General features: G+C 42.5%; 1 protein-coding gene across 5 annotated transcripts in view; it reads right to left on the bottom strand.

The window, feature by feature from the left end:
- Nucleotides 1-15,711, bottom strand: part of radil (Ras association and DIL domains) — a 30,800-nt gene extending 15,089 nt beyond the window's left edge. For 2 of the 5 annotated variants that reach the window (XM_042223861.1, XM_014335840.2), the window contains exons 1-9: nucleotides 15,379-15,711; nucleotides 13,079-13,176; nucleotides 11,912-12,026; nucleotides 10,060-10,579; nucleotides 3,400-3,507; nucleotides 2,745-2,860; nucleotides 2,458-2,646; nucleotides 1,700-2,384; nucleotides 1,029-1,159 (exon numbers count right to left, since the gene is read on the bottom strand). In XM_042223861.1, the coding sequence (XP_042079795.1) occupies nucleotides 1,029-1,159; nucleotides 1,700-2,384; nucleotides 2,458-2,646; nucleotides 2,745-2,860; nucleotides 3,400-3,507; nucleotides 10,060-10,579; nucleotides 11,912-11,995 (1,833 nt within the window). In that variant the 5' untranslated portion in view covers nucleotides 11,996-12,026; nucleotides 13,079-13,176; nucleotides 15,379-15,711. The remainder of the gene's footprint in view (nucleotides 1-1,028; nucleotides 1,160-1,699; nucleotides 2,385-2,457; nucleotides 2,647-2,744; nucleotides 2,861-3,399; nucleotides 3,508-10,059; nucleotides 10,580-11,911; nucleotides 12,027-13,078; nucleotides 13,177-15,378) is intronic. The other 3 variants (XM_005929306.3, XM_014335841.2, XM_042223862.1) reach the window with 2 other exon arrangements.
- Nucleotides 15,712-16,514: the final 803 nt, after the last annotated feature.

Genomic DNA, 16,514 nt, shown 5'->3' with positions numbered 1-16,514 from the left:
CACACACACACACACACACACACACACACACACACACACACACACACACACACACACACACACACACACACACAGAACAATTAAGGGCTCATTAAACTTTTAAAGCGTGCGTAGGAGAAGCACACTTCGTGACGCTTTTACTAACCTACAGTAAGAAGTAGCACCACTATCATTTACAAACCCATAGTGACACATGTTGAGAATTACCTCATGCTCCACTGTCCTGAATATAAAATCACCCTAATTATAATTGAAAAAAACAAAACAAAACTAATTAAACAAAAAAAGGGAGAAATAAACCACACCTTCCTTTTAACCAACAGCCATAAACTGAATACATTTTTGGGGCTTCCTCCAGTGTGTAATTGCAGCAGTTGGCCACCTCACTTGAAGCAACTCCACAGCTCTATAAATTTCACACTTTCAATATAACATAAACCTTCAGGAAACATTGTTTCACTCTGAAGTACTGTTCTTTTAATGACTGTGGCTTTAGCCCAACAACTAACTGACTAAACTCATAAGATGAGACACATCAGGGAGCTGTTCTCACCGCAGTGGGACAATTTCCTACATTTTATTGCAAAGTGCAGGAAAAAAAGGTCACAAAATATTCACAGTAAGGTATTAAAATATCAGATAAGTTGGCATCAAATCTTTATGCAATGCTGGATAAAGTGGACTTGTTTGGGAAACAAGTGTAGAGGAGATGAAGGTAAATTTGATCCCTTTAGGAATAACTACTGAAGAAGTGTCTGGAGGGGTAAAATGAGTATTTGCCAAAAGTAAAGCTCAGGGGGTGAAAATCTTCTGCTTTAGGTTTTTTTATGTGAAAGCCAAATAACAAGCATAGCAGGGGTTTAGTTAAAACAGACGACTGTGCACGGCTGGAGTGTAACACAGTATAAAACATGATACGGCAGCCTGTTTAACGATTCACCTGACCTGACATGGCTGACCAGTTCCTCTCCACACGAGGCCAGAGGGACCACAGAGAGACACAGACACAGTAACAAGCTGAAACTGACCCATGCTATGCTCTGGATTCGCCGGACGATCTTGAGCAGCAGTTTTCCGAAACTTCCAGGTGGGAATGTCGATGCAGAGTGCTGTATGCACATGCACAGCAGGTAGGCAGGTGTCAGCTTGTGGTCATCTCCTGAGCAGAGGACACAGGTCGAGTTATTGAAAACTATTGAGGAAAACATCCTATTTTACTGTCACTATATGACACGGAATAATTTAGAGGCTTCACTGAAGCTCATTTCAGCTGGAAGGCATATGAAGAGTAACGTGGTCAGGAATCGTAAAACCAGAAGCTGCTGTTCAAGTCTTAAACTTTTATGTTTGCATTGACACTGTTAATGATCTGTACACAGCAGGACAAGGACGAAAACTGCTGATGAAATACTCTCCTTGTCCTCCCACAAATAAGGCGGTAATGTAATAATCTGCCTGAGTTTATCTACTGAGAATTTATTAGTATTCAAATTAAGTTTCTCCACATTTTTGAGCTTGAACTGAAATGTTTTCCATCACTGGGCAGCAAAAGTCTCATATAACATATTGTGGAAAAAAGAACCACAAAATACAGTTTGGTACTTTTGCTAGAAAATCATTTTAACTGGACCTCAGATAAAAAAAAGGTTCAGTTGATGTCTTTGATAATCTTTATATTACAGTAAGCCAGGCTGCTGACCTCCAGGTTCTATGAGAGACACGATCCTGTTTAGCAGCTGGTCTTCATGAGCCTGGTCAAACTCCAGCTGCAGCCTCCTTTTCTGACCTCCTCCAGCTCCTCTTCCTCCTCCATCACCCCCTGACACAGTAACTGGCCCTCCTGTTGACGTCCCCACGCTGCGGGGTTTCACCAGGTGAGGTTTGAAACCGCGTCTGACCGCCGGGGTGCTCGACACCTGCGCTGCTCTCTCCTTCAGCACGGAGCCGCACATCTTACAAGTCTGAGCCCCGCCCTCTCCCTCCTCCACCCCTGCATCGTAAAGCTGACCCAGCGTGCGAAGGCGTGCCAAGGTCTGCGCGGGTAGTGGCTTAGAACCTGTGGGATCCTTGTACAGAAAGATGTAATGTGCCCCGAAGGAAAGGAGGTCACCGTGCCGCAGCGTGGTGGAGCGCTCGCAGCGGGAAAAGTTCACCAGGACTGTGGCGTTGAGCACGGCCTCGACTGCAACGCAGAATCGTTGACTCTCCCCCTGCTCTTCTCCTTTGTTGTTGTTGCTGCCGTGGCGACGGGGCGCGGGGACTCGGCGTAAGCGGCAGTGGAGCGGCAGGATGTCGGGGGAGAAGAGGCAGATGTTGGGACGAGCTGATGGAGTCTCCTGACCGACCGTGTGCTGCTCTCTGTTCAGCAGATAGACCAGGCAGTCCTGCAACACAGAAAGCAAAAAAGGTCACAAAAATCAGACACACTACAGGTCTGATTTTTGTGAGCACCCTCACCTGCCGATTGAATCCCTGAAGCAGCAGAAGATGAGGGGACTGGTACAGAGAGTGCTTCACCCCTCCTCCTCCTCCTCCCTGACTGCCCTCCTCTTTTCTCCGGCTGCTGGAGGTCCCCTCGCGTTCTCGGCCTCTCAGTGGTCCTGGCAGGGTGGAGTAATAACGCTTGGGCTCCTCTCCCAATCCCAGCTGCAGATGGATGTGCATGCACACATTTAAGATTGAATGCACTTCATAAGCAGTTCAGTAAATACTAACAATCAATCATCTTCAGCAGGAGGCCCCACCTGGTTGAGGCTAGTCTCGCTGAGGCTGCGACAGAAGGATGAGTTGCTGGATCGGGGCAGGGTCAGCGTCCCCTTCGCCCTGTTCCTCTGGAGCTTACGAGCCTGGGCATTAATATCTAGGATGAACAGCAAGCCAGAGAACACGTAGGGAGAGAGAAGGACAAGAGGGAGAACAGGTGGAGAATAATAAAGAGGAGCAAGGAGAGGCAAAGAATGGAAGAGAAAAGGGAGAAAGTGTGCTTAAACCTGGTATCTACTTTCTTAACATGTATGTTTGACAGATGAGTAAACTGAGTAGGTCTGGTTGAAGCATTTTCTCAGACTTCAGTAACACAAATGCATACGTCATGTGTGAGCTGAGTGAAAACCAACAAAACAAATCCAGGCAGGAGTGAGACAGTCAAAGTCAGATGAAGTTAATGGTGCTGGATGGAGCAGCACATGTACTGTAGCTGACAACAGTGAACCAGATGAAAGGTGAACTGAGCTTGTCGTGGCTCGAGTTTGAGGACGTTTGAGGCCATGCAATGGCTCACACAGATTTACCCACACACGAGAAAATCACTGGCAATGGGGGTGGCACTGGTGACAACGCAGGTAGAGGTGGTCTTCATGGCAATGACTGACAGCCACCCTACCTGAGGCCAGTCCCCACCTTTAGAGCTGGACTGTACCACTCGACCACACCGCAGGGGGGAGCTCCTGTGTTTGCCCAGCCCAGACCGACCCATTAGAGCCACCAGGAATTGTGGGGTTTTGGGCCCTACAGCAGGGTGGGAGGGGTTAGGAAGGGGGGTAAGGTGAGAAAACACCCCCACACCAAGGACAAAAAACAACCCCCAAACACACACGCCATCCGCACAACACAAGACACAATACATGCACTGTGGAGCAAAGTGAGTCTGTTGTGCTTTAAGTGAGAAACATCAGCCGTTAGTAGAGAGAGAGATACACAGTTAAAGGTGTGAGGCACAGGATTTTTTACTCTAACACATCACTGACAAATTAGCTGCACTTTCCATTAGAAACTTAGCGTGTTTCAATCTTTAAATTTGATCTGTTTAGATGCTGTGCAGTGATATCAAATTGGATGCCTGCTGCAGTAAAAATGGCATCAAGTATACCACTGATGGATGATAATTGGGGTTTAACAATTCCTCCACATCCACCATCAGGGTTACACTTGAGTTTTTAGCATATTGTTTAACCATCCATTTTCCTTATGAGCCAATTCAGGGTCACTAGATGCTGGAGGATATCCCAGTTAGAGAGCACAAGACGCAAGGTGCACCCTGGATACGGTACTTTTAATTTTTAGTGGGGAATAAAGAGAAAACTTGTTGCTCACTGCATGAACATAATCATCCCTGTTTTCACAGCCTGCAAACAACTGCTGTTAACTGTTCATTGGTAGAAACAAACTCTAGCCAAGACATGATTACTTACATCATGAGTGGATTGAAATTTTTTTTAAAAAGCACACAGAGCGAAGCGGCTAGCTAGCATAGGCATCATGAGTGCATTACTAATTATCAGGAAATATTATTACTCATCTTAATCTTGATCACTTCCCACAGTTAAATGAACATGACTGAATGATACTGAAAATGTGCCGCCTATTAAAATGCTAAGTAAAAGAAAATCAAGCACTCCCTAAAAAATAGACACCTCGTTTGGAAATACTTAGAAATTAGGGGGAGTCAGTCATTCTGTACAATACGATAATTATAATTCTACAACTGTTTATAACTTGCATAGTTCATATTTCATATTTCTGCATAGTTTTTATAGTTCACATTTCTGTATAATGTTCATATTTATATCCTGTTCATAGCCTGTACATATAGTTATAGCATATTCATAACATACTTTCATATCGTGTACATTGTAACATACCCATAATAGACCCATATTTTTGTACCCTCATACATATAATAGACCCATTCTGTAATATATCTATATTATTGCTAATATGTATTTTGTAATATATCTATATCATGTCTAAAGCACTTTCTGGATGGATCCAAACCGCATTTCGTTGCCTTGCACTTGTGACATGTGCAATGACAATAAAGTTGAATTCTATTCTATTTTATTCAGTGATGGTAACTGAAAATAAATTATATGCAAAGAGTAGTGAACGCAAAAGATACAAGATACCGTGGCAAAACATCTATGCAAAACATCACAGGGGAAATACAGACGGCTCTCACCCCTGTCGAGTACTTTGCTACAAGTTTTATTCACGTCCATCATGCAGGTAACCTGAACTGAGTGAAGAACTATATTTTGCTTCACAGAGATGCACTTAGGTCAGGTAAATAAACACCTTATTTTAATTAATAGGAATGAAGCACAATGTAAAAGTGAAAGCAGCGCTCCTGCTGACTTTATTTAGTGTTAAGGTTTTAGTGTAAAGAGATAAACTGAATTTATTTGAATAAAAAGGAGAAATGTTAAATAAGCTTGGAAAATAATCAGCACTGTTTCTGAAGCTCATGCACTGAGTTGCTGGAAACTTAAAATCTATCAGAAAGATAATGATAGGTGGAGGCAGTGGATGAAGCGGATGGTGTGGTAGCGTATCATGGGAAGTTGAACCAGGCCACGAGACCTTTGTAACACATTTATAGCTGGTTTTACAGCTATTACGCATCTAATGATAAGTGAAATAATTTGGCCGTGATGTGCTAAGTACACGTTGAAAATCCTGGAGTACCTTTAAAGTGCAATCTCGTTTTCAAAAAGTGTGTGTGAGAAGTTTCACACATGGGCATGCACCTCACACACAGAGAGACGAGTGAAAGACAGAGACAAAAAAGACTTCGGGCTGTGAATTCTGTTAGCATTATAGCACCACTGAGAAAAGGTTAGTGTGAAAATGAACATGTGCATTAATATGTTAGTTGATAAAGCTGCTCTCAGACACTATATAAAGGGGAATTAAGCTGCGTTTTTCCATATAGAGCTAAAAATGTCTCAAAAACACTGAAGAATTAATTAAAGAATAACACTGGTGATAATTTGTACTTCATTTGTTTACAACTCCTGTAAAATGCCAAATCCAACAATAAATTGTTCATTTTAACCAAAGACAAAGTCTAATGTGTGTGTTTGCCACAGAGCGTTCACTTTATCCCGAAACAAAATAAAAATCCCTCACTGTGGCACTGGCTGATCTAACCTTCCTTTGCAGCAAACACTGTAGTGAATTTTATTTGCGTCAGTCTCTACGCTACTGTTTCCACGACTGCTGCCCAGAGAAAACAGAGTAAACAGGGAAAACAGAAAGACAAGGTGGTGTCCGGCAGTGGTGGTGGTGTGGGAGGTGCGGTGGACTATTTGCTCCTCCCAAAACTCAGTATAGTGGAAACACTACAGCTGAAATGTTTTAGGTCAACTACAAATGCTCTGTGAGTTTTTAACTAAACATTTTTAAAGCTAATAGTGCTGTTCTTATTTAACCTTTAACGTTAAATTATCAGAAATGCCTTTAATGAGATTAAAAAAATTTTTTTAATCAGATTTTTGATTGGCCAACAAAAGGAGGTGTAGCCGAACTACGTGTGCTGAGCATCACCTCTGCCAATTCCAGTGACCCAATCAGACCTCTCCGCTGTGTTTGTCTCTTCAAACTTTATGGGAAAGACAAAAAACAACAACAACTGCATCATGAGAGCCAGAGCTCATCAAGTCTCTGCTCCACTGTTGGTGAGTTAATTTCTAGTATGCTATTATCATGCTGCATAACACTAATTTGCTGATATCTGTATCTGTATCTCCAAAACAACATGACGTGCTAACGCTGAGGATTCAAAATAGGGCTTCCCAAGCCTATGTACAGTCTATATTTCCAGCCCCACGCTGTGTTACCAGATTTAAGTTTAAAATGCTCACAGATCATGTTAACCATGCTGATTAAAAGAGCGATGAATCTGGTTAGTTCAGTGTTTGATGCATCAGCAAAAAGTGTTTTGGTTTTGCTTTTACAAAAACTGTAACACTCATTTGACAGCACAGCTCAAATTAGCTCTAAGCGGAACAGACAGCGAACCGGGAGGTCCCTGTTAACAACTGAGCAAAAGGACAAGTAGATCAGAGAGTCTAATTTGAGAAACAAATGCCTCCGGTCCTCAACTGGCAGATTATTAAACGATATACTCAAAGTATTAGCTTCAATGTCAAAAGCACAGTTACAAAGAAGAAGTCATGTCTGTGACTAGCCAATGAAAAGAAAGATGTGAAAAATAACTGTTTACAAAATTATCATTCAGCTGTTACTGTTTTTATATAATGAACTGAGGCCAGTACAATCACCAACCACAACCTCACTGTTGGTTATATGAACACATTGACAGTAAGAATCCCCCTTTAAACCAGTGCCATCATTGCTTTAAACCCATTCATGTGGATGATGCTGCAGAAGAGAAATGTCATGTCTCCGTGACGTGACAGGTAGAACATTTAAGGCTAAGGACATATAATGCTTTTCATTTGATGGGATAAAGAGTTTTCACTGGTTAAAATCCTACAAAACAAAGTGGAAAACATTATGACAATGGAGAAATTATATAGTGAGGGACAGACTATAGTCCCCTTATCCCAGTACACAGATGTAATCACGCCCTTTGACACAACTTTTAGCGTAGTCAAAACCTGTGTATTTAACTTCCACGTACACTGTGATACGTCTGTGACTATTGCAGTTTACTTCTATTAGCACAAGAATTTTTCTCATCAACCACATAAACTAACCTTTCAGAAAAGTTTGCTCAGGTTTTTAATTAAAATTAAAATTCTTAGAATTAAAATAAAAAATTCCCACCAACCTTATGCTTTAAAGATCTTATGCTGCTGTCTGCACAAATACCGTCCCTCTACTAACCAAAACAATTATCCAACAGTACCAGAGACAGGCACAACATGCCATTCTGAAATCCCTTTAAAGCCTTTTCTAGAAGTAAGTCTCAACACTAGGCAGCCATCTTCCCTCTAGGCACATATTCGGGGAGTCATTTTAAATCGTTATCTAAATAAAACAATGGTCACCAGGGCATAAAATTATCTACTGTATAGATTAACCAGACAAATTGGATTATAGGATGAGTTTACTAACTTTGTGTCCAAATAGGTTTTTTTAGAAAGCTAGTTAGTTTCTCTGCTTGCTCTTAATGTCCAGGTTCAAAACATGCATCCATCCATTCTCTTCCACTTATTCAGTTTAGGGTTGTAGGGGCTGGAGCCTATCCTATCATAGTGTGCCAATCTGTCGCAGGGCTAACATACAGACAGTCAGCCTTTTATAATGTGCCTGGCTCACAGACACAATGAAACATGGACATAGGACTATAATATCAGTGGGAAAACTGTTCTGTCTTAACTTCTCTAAACACTTTCCTGTTTATGAGTTTATGAGCTAAGTGACTCATTTTTAGTCTTACTGAATAAAAATTAAGTCTACTTTGTAAATCTTGTTTATAATACTTGTCGCATCTGTTTTTTTAAACTACCAAAGATGCCAGCACTACCAAAATGCTCTGAAATATGCCCAACATTGGACATTTAAATTATTAAAGACAAAAATAGTTCCTGAACAGGACGGAACAGCAAATGTTAGGATCCCTGAAATGAATTTAAGCGTGTTTTCACATCTTCAGGGTTTAGTTAATTTAAATTAGACAGACTGAACACTCTGTTTCATGTTCCCTCTTGGTGCGATCACACTCGGGTGCAGATCAAAACAACCACATGAGACCCTTTGGAGAAGGCGGTCTTGGTGTGGTTCTAAACAAACTCCAGAGCGGTTCGTTTATGGTGTGAACGTGATCAGACCTCCACCCAACCCAAGTACCAGGAGAACGTAGGGATATGTCAAGGTACTGCAGATGTGTAAGGGGCTGTACGGCTAACAATTAGTAGCTAAATGAACATAGGACATTCTTCTTGTATATACTTTTGTTGCTCCACCCCAGACCCATGTGGCCAATAAGCAGACTGAATACTTTCACATGGTTTGCTTGGAGTTGACTTGGATTTTTTTGTGTGTGAAAACAAACTACAAGCTACAAGCTTACAAACCCATCAACTGATTTGGACCAGAGTAAATGAGTTATAGGTGTGAAAACACCCTAAAACACTCCTCGTTTCCTTCACCTTCAACCAGAAACAGCAGATTGTCCCTCCCTGGTTCTGCTCCAGATATCTTCCTGTTAAAAGGGGTTCTTCCTTCCCACTGTCACCTAGTGCTTCCCCACAGTGATTGTTGGGATATTCTTTTCTAATAATGCTGGGTCTTTACCTTACAATATAAAGTGCCTCGAGGTGACTGTTGTTCTGAGTTGGATAGTTTGCCACTATCCATTTTTTTCCTCACGAGAGCCTACATTTAGAAAATGTTATGGGTTATTTAATCTTCGGTAATACATCCCTCCATAAACAAGCCTCATGCAGATTACTAAGCGACTCTCTGGCCAGCACGTAAGTTGACATAGCAACCAGTAAACCCTGGCATGCTTCATGAGAAATGTGTTGCAGCTATGTGTGACAGTGAGGCTGAAAATACTCGCTCCATCTCTACCAAAAAAACCCACAGTTGCTGCGTGTGAGTGTGTAAATGGCAAACTTTTCATCAATCAGTAAACCAATTACGCATAAAAGGTCACATCATGGTTTCAACAACGGTACACAGCTCAGTGTGGATCAGCGTTCATAGTGCTGCATTGCAGATATAAAGTCACAACTGCTGTTTACCTGAGCTTCCTGAATCTACTGAACAGAGAGAATCTCGCCCAGGTGTGCACAGCATCGTGCAGGTACTTTAATAGGAAGTGATACCGTTTCACTGTAGTACAAATGTGTCATCATTACAAAACACCAGAGTGCCTACACCCATCCACACCTCCGGTTTTGAAGGCTTCAGCTTTCACTCAATCAATCGACCAGCTGTCCAGCATCTCACCTGCACACTGCGCTGTGTGTGTGTTTGTGTAAAAAGCACAGGAGTTTGTGCCTCTGATAGAAACCTAAATTACATACCTCCTCCTCGCAGCACCTCCGTATAAACATATGCAGGCACAATATCTTCATCAGGATAATAACTATGACAAAAGGTTTTATTCTGCATCTTCCCTCGCTTGCACTCGTGAACGCGCACACACACACACACACACACACTGCAGAGGAGCTAACGAGCTGTGCTTTTCTGCTGAGTTTGACACGTTAAGAAAGGAAGGGAATTAGACCAGCTGCTGAGTGTGTACTTGACTACCTGTGTGGGTGTGTGTGTCTGTGCATCTTTCTTTGTGTGTTTCCTCACCAGCCGTGATCGTATCCTTCTCCTTAGCGTTTAGTTCCTCCACCTCTGCTCTCCTGCGCAGCTCAAACCTACGTGCGTGTCCTTCTCGGGGTTTCCACAGCTCTTGGAGCAACAGCGGCTTTTCATTGTCCCCCAGCGCTCGCAAGCATTCAGTCCGCCACCCTCCTCCTCCTCCTTCTCCCCCACCGATCACGCCCCCTCCCTCGAAACGTCCGATCACATCACACAGGACATAAGAGTGGGCAGCATCCTTGTTGAGCGAGTAGCGCTCGAGTGCCTCTTTCACAAGTTCCTGCGCGCTGGAGCGTGGCGTGGCCAGGACGCTCTTGTAGTTGGCACCGGCGCAGATTTCGTCTCCGAAAATCTTCAACACGCCGGGGGCCGAGCTCTGAGTGGAGAGTTCAGCCGGGTCGTCGGCCGGCCGCTCCGGAGGCTCAGTGGTCGAGCGCCGGTCCCCTCGGGTGTTTGTTCCAGTGTCTGTAGGAACACGGTCTCTGTAGCTTAACGTACGGTACAGGACCTGGCAAACACACAAAAACAGTGAATGTACTGCAGGGCCACCCAGTGACAGGCATTATGTACAGTTTCTTCTTAAAAGGATCTGCATGTTTACCCAAGCTATTAAAAAACACACGTGTATGACTTTGGCTTTATGTTATCTCAGGAATAAACATCCTCATCAGCACACTGGATGAAGATGTGCTCACCACACGTTTTTAAGGCAGGCAGTGTGACTTGTCATAGCAAGAGAAGCACAGGTGACACAGTGACTTTGGCTCAGGTCCATCAAGCGCCCCGCCAAGTCACGACAGTGAGCCAGCATGCACAGTCACAAAATAAAGCACACCCATTTTTAATGGAGAGCTGAAATATCTCCTAATACAAAATAATAAAGATATTTAAGTAGTCAACTGTGCTGCATAAAGTCTCTGTAGTTGTTTATTTTACATGTGCTAAAAGTTTATGCAGTGTATTTCTTCCATGTTGGTCAGAATTTCTAGACATTTCTCAGTTATATAGTACAAAGCAGAGACTGATGAAGCAGAGAAAACCAGGCTGTATTTACAGATTTGGGGGTTGCCCTCTACAAGGTCGTCCTCTCATTAACATCTATGGTGCTCTTAGATTTTGCTCTCCATTCAAAGCTTCATTTTTATCCCTTGCACGTTTGCGACTTCACCACCGAGATCCTTGAAACCTTAAACTTTGCACTTGTCCTTAAAGTGCAGCTGTACACCTGCACCTAAAGAACAGAGGACCCTTCTTCGAGAATGCCACTGTTCACCTTTTGGACCAAAAAGACAGATGGTTTTGAAAGAGGAGTAAAGGAGTCCAGCTATGTCCACTGTGAACGACCATCACTGAGCAGAGGTGGTGGCCCAAAATGCCAGCTATCAGCCCCCTGCGATGTAGTCTTGAAATACCATCCCAGGTGACCTCAATAGGTCACATGATGGGTTGGCGACAAGGTCTCACAATGGTTTTAGCCTTAACCTCCAGTGATGGTAATGAACCAGGCCTTTTTTAACACCTCACCCGATATGATGGTGTACATGATAAACAGAAGGCCAGCCGCCTTCTTTTTTAACCTTTTAAAGCCAACTGAATCATATTTGATACATGTATTTTTTTAGACCTCTAAGCAAAGTGAAATTCACGATGAAGGGTTTTCACACATCGGAGGAGAATGCAGCTGGGATATAAGCTAAACTGACACTAAGTGTTCACAATACATCAAATAAGCAACCACTATTATTTCACTTTATTTGTTTTAATCAGTTATTTTGACCTCCGTTTTGAAGCTTTCTTCTGTGAGTGTGTTTGTAAATGCTGAGTGTTTGTGTGTGAGTACCTGTGTGAAGGTCCTGCTCTGACGTTTCAAGCGGCTCTTGGACGGCAGGGACATACTCGCCCCAGAAGAAGAACCGTAGAACATGATGCTGCTGTTTGCTTCACAGACTCCACAACTGGTGAGTAAGAACACACACTTTTAGATGCTTTGTTCCTAATTTGATGCACAGGAATTAGATGTTTGACGTTGGGATGCACCGATCCGATATTTGGATCGAATATCCAGCCGATCTTGACTCAAAAACCTGGACTAGATATCAGTTCACTGGCCCGTTCTAAGGAGCCAGTCTATTCTTTTTAATTCTATCCTGGAACGAGTCAGCAGTAGTGCATCAATTTAAAGTCATTTCAAAGTTTTCTTTGCATGTTTGCTACAGTTTCTGACTTTAGCAAACTGTGGTCATGTGACTTATGAAAAGCCTCAGACATGAAGATTTCCCAGTAAACTTCTCACTCTCATTAAGTGCAGTTTAACTCTTGCTGTGAAACTTGTATTGCACTTACAGTCAACATGACATATTGCTGTCAACTTGATTGCTATTGTTCCACTTCACCTGACACCAACCAGCTCCACACACACTTGTGAAGGAGATGCAGTCACAGTGAGACTGGGAGCAGGAAAAGCAGAAACTAGAGTAACCATAAATAACACCAGTACACAGTAAAGACTCTCACACTGAGCTACTAGTGCAAATAATAAAAACCTTTTTTTTATTCTTCATTTTATTAACTTCTTAAAACTGTTTGAGCTTGAGGTTGCCTACATTTAAAAGAATGGCTCCCGGTGTCTTCCTCACAGTGAGGAACACAGCTTATTAATCTAACACTGGTACTAAATTAGATCTGTATCTGTAGCAACTGTATCCGAAGATACCAGAAGGGAAGATAACAATATAATATCTGAAATGGAAATAGCTGGATCAGTGCATGCCTAATTAAATGCACACAAATATGAGAAAAACATGCAATAACACTCGACATACAACTACATCAAACACATAATATCTGTAGCTGGTGACGATAAAGAAAATCTAAATGTATCCACTGTAAACAGACCATGAAGACAAAAACAAACACAAAACTCTGTGTGTGTGTGTGTGTGTGTGTGTGTGTGTGTGTGTGTGTGTGTGTGTGTGTGTGTGTGTGTGTGTGTGTGTGTGGTGAGTACCTTGATGCAGATAGTATTTTTGCCTCTATGTGCAGCAGCACAGTGTGTACAGCTGACTGTCATATGCTCTGCAATTCATTTCACTGTCACCTTTCACGCTGGAAAAATAAAACAGATGATGTTCAGGTCAAAGCTGAAGGATCCCATTCATCATTAACAGCCCGTCTACGTCCTCTGGGATTAAATAATGCCGTCTGCTTTTAGCTTTTTAATAATTTCATTGAAAGCACTAAGCTGTTTTCACGCCAGACTCTTGACTTTGGCTTGGTTGGAAAAAAAAAAAAAAGCCGACCAGGACTCTGGCTCTGTGCTGAAGGGGGACACTGGATACTGCAATGAAACTGCCTTTTTGAAAATCAAGCAATGTCTGCAGTGGTTGTTATGTTTAACAAAATAAACGAATAAACACTTAATAGATTATTTTTGTGTAGATTATATAGTGTGGACAGCAAACAGACCCATATGGCACACAGAGTTTTCTCTCTGCAACTACTTGTTTTTTTAGTATATTAGAATAATGCTTTTGTTGTGCATTTAATTTTTTTTTTAAATAAAACTAAATAAACTAACTAAATAAAACAATCACAGAACATAAATGACCTAAGGCTGACTACTTGGAAGCACATTTATTAATTAATTAATTTTTAATTTACAAAGAACAGAGTAAAGCAGCAAATCACCACATTGAAAGCCTAAAACCCACACTTAAAAACACTGCTAAATTATTCAAATGGATTTTCTTTATTTTTATATTTAATTTGTATATATACAGTATTGTGCAAAAATCTTGAGCCAACCCTCTTTTGTTTATATTTTGCATTTTTTTTAAAAAGTGGTCTTAATTGATGCAATTATGAAAACAGAAAAGTACCATCAGATTTTGATCCATCATGTAATACCATGACAATGATCCCAAACACACCATCAGTGCAGTAAAGTCATACTTGGATAGAAAAACACGCAGTGGAACACTTTCAGTCAGTGTGGGGATCATCTTGACAGAAAACAGAACAAAAAGCAGCCGACCTCCAAAGAAGAGCTTTGAATGTCGTTCAGGAAGCCTGGAGAAATATTGCTGAAGAAGAAATGACAAGAAAGCTTAACTAAGAGAGTTCAGGTTGTGTGACGAATAAAAGTGATCATACCAAATATTGACTTTAAAGCTGGGTGTTTTTGCTTCACTAACTGTATTTCCACGTTTGTTCAACACGTTTCAGTAAATCGTTGCACCTTTCCAAGCCAAATATAAAGAAATGAGCGGTGGCTCAGGACCTTCACCTCAGGACCCCTACCCTACCAACCAACCAAACAACCAAATCTTTTTAAAATACCCTACATCCTAAAAAGTCTGTTTCCCATCTATGCCCCTAAGGTGGGTCAGCTTCATTCGTACCTTTGCATAAACTCCTTTGACCGATAGACCTGTAGTGAGGGGTCTCATCAGGAATCAGCTGCATGAGGTGAAAGCAGAACCTCATCCAACCCGTTTTAACTGCATCGCATTTACAACCCTAAGTTCCTTTACTGCAGAAACATTTGGCAGGCAACCTAAAAGGTGTTGTTGTAGCTGACTGTGCAGGGACTGGTGGGATAACGTGACTATTTTAAATGCCAGCTAATCCATGGTAATCTGGCTACTTGGCTGCAGTTAACTCAATCCTACACGCAGAAAGAAACACACACAGAGGGAGGGGATACCTTTTCACACTGGTAAATTGGGTTGCGTTTAGTAACCCAGGAGGTCGTGTTACATTTAGTAACCATGTCACACAGACTTGTGGTTGTCCTTGTCTTTACCAGCAGAAGGTCAGATTTAAGCAGTGCGCTAAGGAAAAAGCCCACGCCTACATTATAATATAGGACTAAACTTGTGACAGCCCGTTATTTACAGCCGGTCCGTCTGTTTACGACTTTGGATTCACTGGTCGTCAGTAGCAACCGCCGTGGCAACAAAAGGCAGGAGAAGATCCTCAGAAATTAATCCGCTGATGAGCCGTCAGGCGCGGCGCGGAAAACTCACAGCAGCCGATCTCTGACGGCAGCAGGTGCGTCTGTGTTACTGCGCGAGGTCGTTACACACAATTAATTATCAATTTATCTCAATGTTGTTTGGACATCTGCGCAACGCTCAACAAAGAGAGAGAGAGAAAGAAAACCTGTTTTTTACATATCGGGGAGCAGAAAGCAGTGACGCGTCTGCCTGTCAATAAAATAGGTCGCGGAAAAGTTGATGAGTGGTTCCAGCAGAGGCGAGCCCAGTCCCCCGGGGGCTCTGCCGGTGTCTGTGCGTTTGTACTCACGCTGTCTGCAGTGCGTGGCTCCATAGTGCTGGGGAATCCTTCCTGGTGTCTCTCTTATTCCCCTACCGTGCAGAAAAATCACAGGCTCTATAAATGGGGGGGGGGGAACACCCAGCTCCCCTGCTCCGAGCGACACCCAGCCGTCCGGGGGTCCCACCCACATCCCCAAAACAGCCCGTTAACTTGGACGACAGCCAGCCGCTGTGGGCTCCTGCTCCCGTGCGTACATCTCCGCCGAGTGTCCAGCAATGCCCACAGCCTCCGGCAACCGCATTCCCACATCCACAGCGGTTCACTGCCGAGCCGTGACGGAAACAGCCGAGCCACACGCGATGCTTCACCTCGCTACACCTGCTCTGGCACCAGAGCGTGTAGAGGCGACTCCCCCTGGCGGACAGAGGCGGCACTAGCACGAACTACAACGGTAGATCCGAAGGAAACAACGTGGTCTTTTAACGCGTGGTTTTATATATTCCACTTAAAAAATAAAATAGGGTAATCGTCTTGATAATAGATCTGCAGTCGTGGAAAGTATTGCACCCTATATATAATATATAATAGAAATGATCGAATCCTTACTAAAATCCTTACCTTAAAATGACTTATACAATCCCAGATGAACATCAACATGAGATGCTGCACAGTGTCATGATTTATTTACAAAATAAACACAAAAGCCAAAATTCTTGCTGTGGAATGATGGACTTCCCAGAGCAGTTCCTTCCTCTTAAGATTATCACTAATGTCTGTCCTTTCTGGAAGAGTAAGAGAACCCCTACTTTCATAGAGATGCTCACACTTGCTGATGTTCAGTTAAGTACAGGGATGGGCTTAAAAATTACCCCATTAGAAAACTGGGACTGCTGTGGGGGGCCACACCACACCAATAAGATTATAAAGAGATAAAATTATTACTGAGCAGAATAGAGTTCAGCCTATTGGTGCATTTGATTAGCGGCACCTGCCCCCACTTACCCTCTTAATTCATGTAGCAGCAGTATGGGTGCACTTACTTTTTCACACTCTTCTGCATAGTGTTGTAAATATTTTATTTTCTTATTAACGTTGGATTTACCTAGTTTTAAGACCTTCTGTGGACCAGATTGTTTTTTATTATGTATCAACATCATTTCTGT

This window comes from Haplochromis burtoni, unplaced genomic scaffold, assembly GCF_018398535.1.
Source record: "Haplochromis burtoni strain Fernald_Lab_line unplaced genomic scaffold, NCSU_Asbu1 Contig_122, whole genome shotgun sequence".
In the NCBI taxonomy this organism is placed as follows: Eukaryota; Metazoa; Chordata; class Actinopteri; order Cichliformes; family Cichlidae; genus Haplochromis; species Haplochromis burtoni.
The sequence above is the reverse complement of the archived record's forward strand: the minus strand, read 5'-3'. Positions and strand labels throughout refer to the sequence as shown.